The sequence below is a fragment of the Rattus norvegicus genome, chromosome 8, assembly GCF_021556685.1.
Source record: "Rattus norvegicus strain SHRSP/BbbUtx chromosome 8, alternate assembly SHRSP_T2T, whole genome shotgun sequence".
Taxonomy (NCBI): Eukaryota; Metazoa; Chordata; class Mammalia; order Rodentia; family Muridae; genus Rattus; species Rattus norvegicus.
Genome location: NC_141541.1, coordinates 46,463,497 through 46,476,866, shown reverse-complemented (window position 1 = coordinate 46,476,866; position 13,370 = coordinate 46,463,497). Strand labels below are relative to the sequence as shown.

Here is a 13,370-nt window from a genome sequence, read left to right as displayed (position 1 = left end):
TCTATATTATAGGATAACATATAATGATAATAAAGCATATATCAAAAATGAAGGACATATAAACAATATAACTTCAAACTTATGAACACATGGCAGAAAGAAATATGAGAGCCAAACAGTTCCCCAGAGCTTCCAGGGATGAAACCACCAGCCAAAGAGTACACGGGGGTACCAAGAGCTCCAGCTGGGTATGTAGCAGAGGATTGCCCTATCTGGCATCACTGGGAGGGGGTCCCTTGGTTCTGTGGAGGCTTGATGACCCAGGATAGGGGAAACAAGGCTGCTGAGGCAGGAGTTGGTGGGTAGGTGGGGGAGCACCCTCATAGAGGCAGGGGGAGGAAGGAGAAGATAGAGGGCTAATGGAAGGGAAACTGGAGAATAGGATAATATTTTAAATGTAAATAAATGAAATAAAAAATAAAAAATAATAAAAAGAAATATGACACAAAAAAAGGTACACTAAAAAAGAAGCACCCACTGAGAATTTCTTTGTTGTTTAACTGCAGAGAAAGGTTAAATTGAATTTTGATCAATACATTCTCCTACTTAGGGTTTTTCTCAGGGCATCTTTAACATCTTTGTTCCTGAAGCTGTAGATTAAAGGATTCATCATGGGAACCACAATAGTATAAAAGATGGAAGAAATTTTTCCCTCATCCATAGACCCTGTTGAGGAGGGCTGAAGATACATAAATGTGCTTGATCCGAAAAACAGAGAAACAGCAAATATATGAGAACTGCAGGTACTGAAGGCTTTGTATCTGCTGTCTGTGGACCTCACTTGGAATATGCTGCAAAGAATGAAGCCATAAGAAGTAAGAATGATGGCAGTTGGAACAATAATATCTTTTCCTGCTACAATGAACAGTTCTATTTCATTCACATAAGTGCTGGTACAGGAGAGCTGCAGTAAAGGTAGGAGGTCACAGAAATAGTGATTGATGGTGTTACCGTCACAGAAGGTCAGTCGAAGCATGCAACCAGTGTGGATCGTGGCACCCAAAAGTCCCATCAAATATGAACCAAGCATAAGATAGGAGCACACCTTAGGGGACATAGCGATGGTATATGAGAGTGGATTACAGATAGCCACATAGCGATCATAGGCCATTGATGTTAGTGTATAATATTCAGATATGGCAAAAAAGCAAAAGAAGTAGAGCTGGGTCATGCACCCCATATAAGAGATAACATTCTTCTTTAGTATGAAGTTCATCAGCATTTTGGGTGTAATCACTGAGGAATAACAGAGGTCTATGAGGGACAAGTTAAAGAGAAAAAAGTACATGGGCGTGTGAAGGTGAGAATTCAGTGCAATTAGAATTATCAAGGCCAAATTTCCTAATGTGGTTACCACATATATTATTAGAAAAAGTAAGAAGAGGGGCATTTGGAGTTTAGGCTCTTCTGTTATCCCCAAGAGAATGAATTCCAACACCAAAGAGCCATTTGCCACAGCCATTCTTCACCAGGAAAATCTGGAGAGACAAAAATATTCAAACTTAGAAAAGAAAGCACAACTGATAAAAATCTACTATAGTCTTGATAAATGTACTGGCAATATACTGACCCACTTGAAAATATTGTACCCACCTTTGCTGTTACCATGTCATGAAGTCATATTCTTTCCATACTAAATATAGTAAATAAAGTGCCTGCATCTAACTTCAGCACTTGGGAGGCATAAGCAGATAGACTTCTATGAGTGCAAGATCAGCATGGCCTAGACAGAGTTATAAAATGATACCCCTCCTCTACACACACACACACACACACACACACACACACACACACACACACACACACACACACCAACCACACATAGATACACCTATAACATCATAAGTAGTCTATACAATGGAGATAAGTACTGTCATTTTAACATGACTGCTAGAAAAATCAAGAAGGAAAAGCAAAATGGAATGGAATAAGACAGATTTGTTCATTTCTCTTCTGATCTTTTGTTTACTTATTGGATGTAGAAAGAAGGTTTAGGAAACTAATACTGACCTCAGATTTCACTCTGTGGAGTGGAAATCATGAGCATTGTTTTCATAGAAAGGAGCCAGTACCTAAGACTAGTAAAGGTACTCAGAAACACTCATGATCTAAAGGAATTTTAGGGGTGTCATGAGGAAGCAGTTTACTAAATAAAACATTGCAACTTAAAGTTCTACTGACTCTCTTGGTACTGCCAATTCACCCTTCTCAGACATTCTTTTTTGAATTTCATTTGAATCATTAGATGGCCCTAGAGGGAGAAATGGTCCCAGCATGGGTCCTTAGTCTAGTCTTATCCTGAAGCTCCTGGGCACCAATGAAGGGGAGCACACTCTGCGGGGAACCTGCATACTCTTTCCTCCACGTTAAATTTGAAATATTTGAATTCACGTGAGGAGAAAGAAGGATTTTGGTTGCTGGCACAAGTAGGAAATTTAAACAGGTGACATTTGGCCAAGTGGAAGAATGTTAAATTATGCAACAAAAATAGGTTCTTGATTTCAAATGTTCAGCGATGGTAAAAAAAGTAAACAATGCTATATTTTATATCCAAGTTTGCTTAAAAATTGTTTCTTATTTAGACACATGCATAAAACCACACAAAAATATATCAAGAGCTTACATGAATTAGCTTCATTATTGAGTTATTTCAACAATGTATATTTTAATCAAAACAGCAAGAATTATGTGATAGATACCCTATTTTGCACATTAGAAGTAACTCAACAAAATTATATATATATATATATTAATATATATATATATTACTTACTGTTTTAGTCTTAGAAATTCAGTACCAGGTTCTGAGTCTTTGCTTTGATTCTTTGAGAATGCTGAACAAATTTGTTTTCTTGCATTTTCCTTACGCCTTTCTTAATTATTGCCCATTGTTTGTAGGGTTACTTCTTATTCCAATAAACTACAAGAAAAACAAGCCAATTTTCTTTTATCATATTTGTTTTTTGAAACTCCAGTTCCTCACAGGTTTAATTTCCTAATGTAATCAGAATATGCCCAAAGCTTTCTTTGGCTCTTCGAAGAGACCGAAGATAGCTATTAAAAGGCACTGACACGATTGCTTGTATATGCTAGACCATGAAGTATCCTTAGTGCCTCAGAGATTCAACCATGCCTGAGCCGGCCTTTGGGGATTGTATATCCCCAGGACTTGATCCAAAATTAAACTCACATTTTCTAATTACCTTCTTTAGAAATAGCCATTATTTGTTTCTTAGATTTTTCTATGGTTTCACTTCTTTTAAGTTTGTAAAAATTGTTCATGGAGTATAGTAACACTTCAATTGTCATCTCCCCTGATACATCTCTCAAATCATTTTAATTTGTGTTATTTTGTTTGTTGATCTGGACATGAGTACTAAGATCTCGTGTTTTTACTAGAGTTCAAACATAAAAGTACTTTCCCCAGCCATCCAAAATTAATTTTAAATCTTGTATTTGCTCTGATTTTAACATTTCTTGAAATTAACATTTAAATATCAAAATCTCTTAGTCCTTAAACCTAATATTTTACAATCCATGCCATCATTTTTTATATACTTTATTGAAAATTTTGGAAGTAAAGGGATTGTGGAATTGCAACTTGAATTAATAATGTAATAGATGGAGAGAGGATGTTAACAAATCTTTAACCAGGATCCACTAAAACAAGCATGGTAAATAAAATATATGCTTCATCAAGTATTTGTGGTGAATAATTTTGGAAAAGAAAAGTAAAATACAAAAGGCAATGCCTGGCAAATCCAAAATAGTGAAATCTTACATGTAAGTAAACAGTGCTCATGGATTTAGTCTTTGTCTAGATGAATTCACCATAAATTGAAAATAAAATAAATTGAAAGTATGTCTAAATTAAATGTATAGGCTAGATTGTTGTATAGGCTGGTGTTGTGATAACTAGACCCAGAACAACATGCTGGAAATGTGCCCATTAAGCCTAATCATACTTATCTGGAATAGATAATACACTTGTATTATAGTTTTCATGTGATTAATTTGGACACATATTTGTAATATAGTTTCAGTTTCAGAAGAAATGATAATTGGAATATTGTTAATAACTTGTGATCTTGATTTACTTTTTTTTAAAACATGAATGTTCCCGTGTTACTTAGGGATGATGTGTTCTTCCAATATCTCAACATATTCAGTAAAATCTATTAAAACTTGTACCAGGCCAGGAGAATTAACAGGTCCCTGTAGCACCATCAAACATATATATATATATATATATTTTTTTTTTAATTACTTATGAGTTTATTTAATAGGTATACAATAACTGTCTTCAGACACAACAGAAGAGGGCATAGATTGTTACGAGCCACCATGTGGTTGCTTGGGTTTGAACTCAGGACCTCTGGAAGAGCAGTCAATGCTATTAACAGCTGAGACGTCTCTCCAAGTAGTTTTTATTTCCAGGTACATAAGAAACTTCCAGCAAATCCTAGGCTAGATACTGATAAAGTGTACCTCAAAACACAAATTGAAAGCAATAAATTAAAAATTGAATCACATGGTTATCACTGTATGGTAATAAGAATGGCTATTGTGTTTCTGCAAAAATCTGGAGAATGTATAATTTGAATTTAGTGAACCATATACTCAATTTCTGGCTGTAGAGATGGGTTGGCCCTTTTATATCTATTAAGATTATAGGTCTACTTATAAACATATGCATTCTGAGCATCAAGTCTCACCTTGTAAAAATGCCAAGGACCGGCCTCTGATTGGATAAAGGTTCTTAGAGAAAGCATATTAGGGTGAGGAGAAACAAGGAACTCAAAGTCAAATGGTACCTTCAAGTAGACAGCTGATATTCTGCTCAAGACGGATTTCCATAGTGTTCTCTGTTCTCTCTATGTGTCTCTGTCTCTGTCTCTCTTCCCCCATCTCTCTCTCTCTCTCTCTCTCTCTCTCTCTCTCTCTCTCTCTCTCCCCCCGTGTGTGTGTGTGTGTGTGTGTGTGTGTGTTCTTCTCTAGACAGCTTTTCATACTCTTCTGTATGTTCTGCTCTTTCCCTGGTATTCTAAAGACTCTCTGGATAGCTCAACTATTGCAGATCAATATTTCAGTTTTTATTTTATATATTACTTCAGTTATTACCTCAGAATACCCTTTGATTATCCCATAAATCAGCATCCCATAACTCCAGCCTTAAGTTTTAGAAAGAGACATCAAGCACAGGCATAGACAATAGTATACTGGGATGAGATACCACCCTAAAATTACTATTCTGACCATACTTTGACTAAAATTAGCTCTGTCCCGGGCTGACCTTTAATTCAGAAATCTATGTGCCTTTGAAACCATAAACACCAGCAAAACAACTTATCTGGGTGGGATCGAGCCTTGTGATCATCACTCTCTGAATCTATTTTTCTTCTTTTAGTATCTTTCTGTCAAGCTAGCTCATAGGACAGGTTCCTTTTTTTAAAGATCTGTGAAGCTCCTTATACAATTTATATTGCATCCTTGTATTTTCTATAGTTGAGAATATATATATATATATATATATACATTTCTTTAATTACATTTCATATATATATACACACATACATACATTTCTTTAATTACATTTCAAATATATACATACACACACATATATATATATATTTCTTTAATTACATTTCAAGTGTTATTCCCTTTCCCGGTTTCCTGTCCATAAGCCCCCATCCCCTCCTCCTCCCTTTCTTCTATAAGGGTGTTCCCCTCCACATCTACCCCTCTTACTGCCTCCCCCCACACCCACGACAATGCTGTACACTGGGGTTCCAACCTTGGCAGGAGCAAGGGCTTCTCCTTTCATTGGTGCCCAGCAAGGCCATCCTATGCTACATATGCAGTTGGAGCAATGGGTCAGTCCTTGTATAGTCTTTGCATAGTGGTTTAATTACTGGAAGCTCTGGTTGATTGGCATTGTTGTTCTTATGGGGTTACAAGCCCCTTCAGCTCTTTCAATCCTTTCTCTGATTCCTCCAATGGGGTCTCATTCTCAGTTCAGTGTTTGCTGATAACATTTGCCTCTGAATTTGACATGTTCCGTCTTTATCTCTCAGGAGAGATCTTTATCCGGTTCCTGTCAGCATGTCCTTCATAGATTTCATCAATCTTTTTTTTAGTTTTGGTGGCTGTATATATATTGTCCACATGTGGGATAGGCTCTGAATGGCCATTCCTTCAGCCTTTGCTCTAAACTTTGCCTTCATATTCCCTCCTATGGATATTTTTGTTCCCGTTTTTAAGAAGGAGTGAAGCATCCGAATTTTGGTCATCCTTCTTCAGCTTCATGTGCTCTGTGGATTGCATCTAGGGTAATTTGAGCTTTGGGGATAATATCCACTTATTAGTGAGTGCATACCATGTGTGTTTTTCTGAGATTTGGTTACCTCACTCAGGATGATGTTTTCTAGTTCATTCCATTTGCCTCTGAATTTCATGAAGTCATTGTTTTTAATAACTGAGTAGTACTCCATTGTGTAAATGTACCACATTTTCTGTATCCATTCCTCTGTTGAAGGGCATCTGGGTTCTTTCCAGTTTCAGGCTATTATAAATAAGACTGGTATGAACATAGTGGAGCATGTGTCTTTGTTGTATGTTGGAACATCTTTTGGGTATATGCCCTGGAGAGGTATAGCAATGTCCTCAGGTAGTGCAATGTCCAATTTTCTGAGGAACCTCCAGACTGATTTGTACCATTTGTATCAGAATGGTTGTACCAGTCTGCAATCCCCCAAACAATGGAGGAATGTTCCTCTATCTCCACATTCTCTCCAACACCTGCTGTTGCCTGAAATTTTGATGTTAGCCATTCTGCCTGGTGTGAAGTGGAATCTCAAGGTTGTTTTGATTTGCATTTCCCTGATGAATAAGGAGTTTGAACATTTTTTAGGTGCTTCTCAGTCATTCAATATTCCTCAGTTGAGAATTCTTTGTTTAGCTCTGTACCCCATTTTTAATAGGGTTATTTGGCTCTGTGGAGTCTAACTTTTTGAGTTCTTTGTATATTTTGGATATTAGCCCTCTATCAGACATAGGATTGGTAAAGATATTTTCCTAATCTGCTGGTTGCCATTTTACCCTAATGACGGTGTCCTTTGCCTTACAGATGTTCTGCAGTTTTGTGAAGTCCCATTTGTCGATTCTTGATCTTAGAGCATAAGCCATTGGTGTTTTGTTCAGGAAATTTTCCCCGGTCCCCATGTGTGGAGACACTTCCCCACTGTTTCTTCTATTACTTTGAGTGTATCTGGTTTGATGCAGAGGAAATAATATATTTTTGAACTCATGCTTTCAGCATTCTTTCCCACAAACTTAAGGTCTGTCCTTAAGGTCGACTCCTGGACTCTGCTGTCCCTGATTATCACGGAGTCCTTAACCTTGACAGAGAGGGCATTTCTCAAAGGAAAAACATGAAGATGTGTACAAAATTAAATAAACAAGACTTAGACCCACAGCAACCCTCAACACTTATGGAGGATCGTGTCCTGTTTCCTCTGTTCTAGTAGCAGGAAATCACATCATACTGTGCCCCACATGGCCAAGCCAGACTCAGCAGAAAAATATGAACATGTTGAAAACATAAATGAAAGGCATAGAAAGGAATTTAGACTGTGGGCTTTCTGTGACTTGTAGGCACTTAGGTAATGATCCTTCCAGTCAAACCAAAATAGTAAATCACCTTTTCAAATCTTGATTCTAGGGATTAGGACCTTTTAAAATCTATTATATTTCAGCTACCATAACTTTATGAATCATTTGTACAGTTTTGATTTGTAAAATAATTACTTAATGAACTGTTTTACAATTCTTATTGTTGTCTTATACTTAAATATTAACAGAATAGAAAGAGATCATATAATCAAAGGTAAACTTTTTCATATTAAAATACTTATGATGTACTATTATACATGGTAATCACAAATAAAAAATATTTGTTGGTTAGATTTTCAAACCAAAATAATAGAAAAAATTAAGAGTAAAATATGCAAAGGTATCAGATTATAAATAAGAAACGAACATGTACAAAACAATTGAATGGCAATAAAATGTCAGTAATATTTCTACAAACTATCAATAACATCTGTCTTAAATTTAAAAAGAATGGCGTGTGATCAAAAGTAGCATAATCCTAACAGCCCTCTGTACACAAATCCTATGGGGAAGATAGCTGGACTCTTAGAAGTACAAACAAACCTGAGAGCTCAGAGTAGACAACTATGTCTGCTCACATTCATAGCCCAGGAGGAACCCACCTAGTCTGCTGAACGCCCTCTGGGCACTGGAACCTAGGAGGAGGCAGGGGCAGGACTATTTGGGTTTTTGGCTGTGCCCAGAGCTGAAAGTCAATCACCAGGAGTACTGATACACCTGACAGCAGAGGTAAGACCAATTCTTCTGCTCTGAGCAACCCACCTGGAGCCTTCAAGACACAAACCCAGGATCAGTGTGGTACAGAACTTTTCCAGTTTCTGTCTGCGCCTGGAGCTGAACCTCTCCTCAGCTCTCAGTACCCAAATCTCATGGGGGAGAGAGCTGGACTTTCAGAAGGGCAGACAGTCCTGAGAACTCAGGGGAGTCTGCCACATATGCTCACAATCCTGGCCCTCTGAGCACAGCAATCTAGAAGCAGTTAGAGACAGGACACTTCCAGTTTCTGCCTGCTCTGGAAGCTGACCCAGTCACACAGCTCTCTATACTCAGATCCAGCTGAAAGAAAGGAGGTATACAGGAGTGCTGGCACACAAGCTCACAGGAGGGTAAAGTCACTCTCATAGACTGCTAGACATGCTAATAGTAGAGACAACCTGATGGCAAGAGGCAAGCAAGTGCAACAACCTAAGTAACAGACGCCAGGACTACTTTGCACCATCAGAGACCAGTTCTCTCACCAAAGCAAATACTGGATATCCAAACACACTGGAAGAGCAATTTTTTTTAGTTTAAAATCACAGCTCATGATGGTGATAGAGGACTTAAGAAGGACATAAATAATTCCTTTAAAGAAATACAGGACAACACGGGTAAATAAGTAGAAGCCTTTAAAGGGGAAACACCAAAATTCCTTAAAGAATTACAAGAAAACAGAACCATAAAGGTGAAGGAATGGGAAAAAACTACCCAGGATTTAAATATGGAAATAGGAACAATAAAGAAAGTACAAAGGGAAGCAACCCTAAAGATAGAAAACCTAGTGAAGAGATCAGAAATCATAGATGCAAGCATCACCAACAGAAAACAAGAGATAGAAGAGGGAATCTCAGGGGCAGAAGATACCATAGAAAACAATGACACAATCATCAAAGAAAATGTAAAATGCAAAATATACAAACTCAAAACATCCAGGAAATCCAGGACACAATGGGAAGATCAAACCCAGGATAATAGATATAGAAGAGAATGAAGATTCCCAACTTAAAGGGCCAGTAAATATCTTGAGTTCTTTTTTCTGTATGGTCCTTGTGTGCTTTAGGTATAAGCATAATTGTGGATTTATAGAAGGGCTTGGGTAGTGTACCTTCTGTTTCTATTTTGTGAAATAGTTTGAACAGTATCAGAATTAAGTCTTCTATGAAGATCTGTTAGAATTCTACAATAAACCAATCTGGTCTTGATTATTTTTTGTTTTTTGTTTTTTTGTTTGTTTGTTTTTGTTTTGTTTTGTTTTTGTTGTTGTTGGGATACTGTTAATAAGGGCTTCTGTTTCTTTAGGCCATATAGGACTGTTTACATGGTTTATCTGATCCTGATTTAATTTTGGTACCTGGTATTTGTCTAGTAAACTGTTCATTTAATCCAGGTTTTTCAGTTTTGTTGAGTACAGGTTTTGTAGTAGGACTAATGATATTCTGAATTTCTTCAGTTTCTGTTTTTTTGTTTCCCTTTTAATTTCTCATTTTGTTAATTTAAATGCTCCCTCTGCGCCCTCTGGTTAGTGTGACTAATGGTTTACCTATCTTATTGACTTTCTCAAAGTACCAGATTCTGGTTTTGCTGATTCTTGTATAGTTCTTTTTGTTTCTACTTGGTTGATTTCAGTCTTGAGTTTGATTATTTCCTGCCATCTACTCCTTTTGGGAGTATTTGCTTTTCTTTTTACTAGAACTTTTATGTGTGTGCTGTCAAGCAGCTACTGTATGCTCTTTCCAGTTTTTATTGTTCTTTTTTGTGTGAGTGTGTGTGTGTAAGCAATCAGTACAATGAGTTTTCCTCTTAGCACTGCTTTCGTTGTGTCACATAAATTTGGTTATATTGTGCATTCATTTTCATAAAATATTTAATTTCTTTCTTTATTTCTTTCTTGACCAAGGTAGAGCATTGTTCAGCTTCATATGTATGTGGGCTTTCTGTGGTTTGTTTGTTTGTTTGTTTGTTTTTTGTTGTTGTTGCTGCTGATGCTATTGTTGTTGAAGTCTAGCCTTAGTCTGTGGTGATCGGATAGGATGCATGGGATTACTTCCATTCTCTTGTATCTGTTGAGGCCTGTTTTGTGATTGATTGTATGGTCAATTTTGGAGTAGGTATCATGAGATGTTGAGAAAAAGTTATATCCATTTGTTTCAGGTTGAAATATTTTATAGATATCTGTTAAATTTGCTTGGTTCATAACTTCTGCTAGTTTCTCTGTGTCTCTGTTTAGTTTCTGTTCCATGATCTGTCCATTGCTGTAAGTGGGGAGTGGAAGTCTCCCACTATTATTTTATGAGGTGCAGTGTGTGATTTGAGCTTTAGTAAGGTTTCTTTTATGAATGTAGGTACCCTTACATTTGGAGCATATATTCAAGATTGAGAGTTCATCTTGGTGGATTTTTCCTTTGATGACTATGAAATGTCCTTCCTTATCTTTTTTGATAACTTTTGGTTTATATCTATTTTATTAGATATTAGAATGGCTACTTCAGCTTGTTTCTTGGAACCATTTGGTTGGAAAATTGTTTTCTAGCCTTTACCTCTGAGGTAATATGTATGCAGCAAAATGCTGGGTCCTCCTTACATATCCAGTCTGTGAGTTAATGTCTTTTTATTGGGGAATTGGGTCCAGGGATGGTAAGAGATCTTGTGGAATACTGATTGTTGTTTCCTGTTATTTTGTTGAATGAGGTGGAATTATGTTTGTGTGGCTCTCTTATTTTCAGTTTGCTGCATGAAGATTACTTTCTTGCTTTTTTCTAGGATGCAGTTTCCCTCCTTGTGTTGGAGTTTTCCATCTGGTATCCTAGGGCTGGATTTTTGGAAGAATATTGTGTAAATTTGGCTTTGTCATGGAATATCTTGGTTTCTCTATTGTAATTAAGAGTTTTCCTAGATATAGTAACCTGGGTTGACATTTGTGTTCTCTTAGGGTCTGTATGACATCTGCCCAGGATCTTCCGGCTTTCCTACGTAGTCTCTGGTGGGATGTCTGGTATAATTCTGATAGATCTGCCTTTATATGTTACTTGACCTTTTTCACTTATTGATTTAAATATTATTTCTTTGTTTTGTGCATTTGGTGTTTTGACTATTATGTGACAGGAAGAATTTCTTCTCTGGTCCAATCCATTTGGAGTTCTGAAGGCTTCTTCTATGTTTATGGGCATCTCTTCCTTTAGGTTAGATAAGTTTCTTTTATAATTTTGTTGAATATATTTACTGACCTTTTAAGTTGAGAATCTTCATTTTCTTCTCTACCTATTATCCTTAGGTTTGATCTTTCATTGTGTCCTGGATTTCCTTTATATTTGGTTTAGTAGCATTTTGTGTTACTTTTTTGTTTTGATGGTTGTGTCAATATTTTCTATGTTATCTTCTGCCCCCCAGATTCTCTACTTTATCTCCTGTATTCTGTTGGTGATGCTTCCATGTATGACTCCTGATCTCTTTCCTAAATTTTCTATCTTCAAGGTCGTCTCCTTTTATGATTTCATTATTGTTTCTATTTGCATTTTTATATCCTGGATGATTTTATTTAAATCCTTAACCTGTTTGGTTGTGTTTCCCTGTAATTCTTTAAGGGATGTTTGTGTTTCATCTTTAACAGCTTCCACTTGTTTGCCTGTGTTCTCCTGTATTTTTTTAAGGGAGTTATTTGTGTCCTTCTTAAAATCCTCTATTATCATCATGAGATGAGGACTGGAAGGCTGCAGATGGAGACCAGAATGTTGCAGATGGAGATCAGAAGGTTTGAGTTTTCAAATTTGCCAGGAATATCTCTGCTAAGTTTGTATTTTACAATGTCAAAATCAGGATTTGCAAGATATAGATTTATATCGGGGCATCATTCCTAAAGCTTTTTCATGCAATCAGTTTATATGTCCAAGAAACTGGAGAGAGTTGGGCATGATGGTAAATGATTGTGCTTCCGGTATATTAAAGAAAGATGTGGGGGGAATGTGAGTTCAAATCTAGCTTGCAAAAAATAATGAGTTTGAGGCCAACCTAAGCTACATAGTGAAATTATGTCTCAAATATTGAGACCAGAGGACCCACTGCTTCCTGCTGAATACCAAACCCTTTTGACTGATTCTTTCTCTGGGACAGAGTGCTAGCAAGTCTGACCCCAGGAAGAGGCTATATTCTGAGACATTCCAGAGGATCTGCTACTCTCAGCATTTGGTAAGAACCCCCCACAACCTACCCCCAAGTCCAGCAGCTGCCACTGGAAGCCAGTGAACTTGGGTATCCACCATACCCCCAAATCCCACCTGCTAAATACCACCAAACCCCCACCCTCCTCGCATGGTCCTTTCTGTAGGAACAGACTGCTAGCTAGTCTGCTCTCTGGAAGAGGCTATATCCTGAGATAAACCAGAGTATCTGCTACATTCAGCATTTGAGGGTCTGCTGCATTGAGAATATTTAACATATCCTGAAGCATACCAGAAGAACCACTGTACTCAAAACATTTGATACCATAGCCTGAGGAATCCCAAGAGATCTGCAACACCCAGAGCATGTGACTCCACAACCAGAGACATCCCAGGAGATTCACTGCACCCAGGAAAACACAGCTTGAAGGCATTCCAGGAATTCCTTTGTATATAGGACAACTGGTCAATTGACACCACAGTCTGAAGATGTCCCAAGGACCCTTTGGCATGAAGGGCAACTGACCCAAAAGACTGAAAGCCTCCCTGGAGTGTGGCTGAACACAAAGAAATAGAAAACACAGTCCACTAAACCTCACCCCCATTGAAGCATTCCAGGAACGAAAGAGGCAGACTAGAGACAGAGTCACTCAGACCAGCAAACACTAGAGATAACCAGATGATGAGAGGCAAGTATAAGAACATAAGCAACAGAAGCCAGTATTGGTGGGCACTATCAGAACCCAGTTCTCTCACCACAGCAAGCCCTGGACACACCAACACACC

General features: G+C 37.5%; 1 protein-coding gene across 1 annotated transcript; it reads right to left on the bottom strand.

The window, feature by feature from the left end:
• Window positions 1–529: 529 nt before the first annotated feature.
• Or8b59 (olfactory receptor family 8 subfamily B member 59) lies at window positions 530–1,462 on the bottom strand. Its single transcript, NM_001001086.1, has one exon. It carries the CDS (start codon window positions 1,460–1,462, stop codon window positions 530–532), a length of 933 nt encoding a protein of 310 aa, NP_001001086.1.
• Between the last annotated feature and the right edge of the window lie 11,908 nt (window positions 1,463–13,370).

What these genes read in the sequence shown, in the direction of transcription:
- Or8b59 (NM_001001086.1), bottom strand. Translation starts at nt 1,462, where the DNA reads ATGGCTGTGGCAAATGGCTCTTTGGTGTTGGAATTCATTCTCTTGGGG.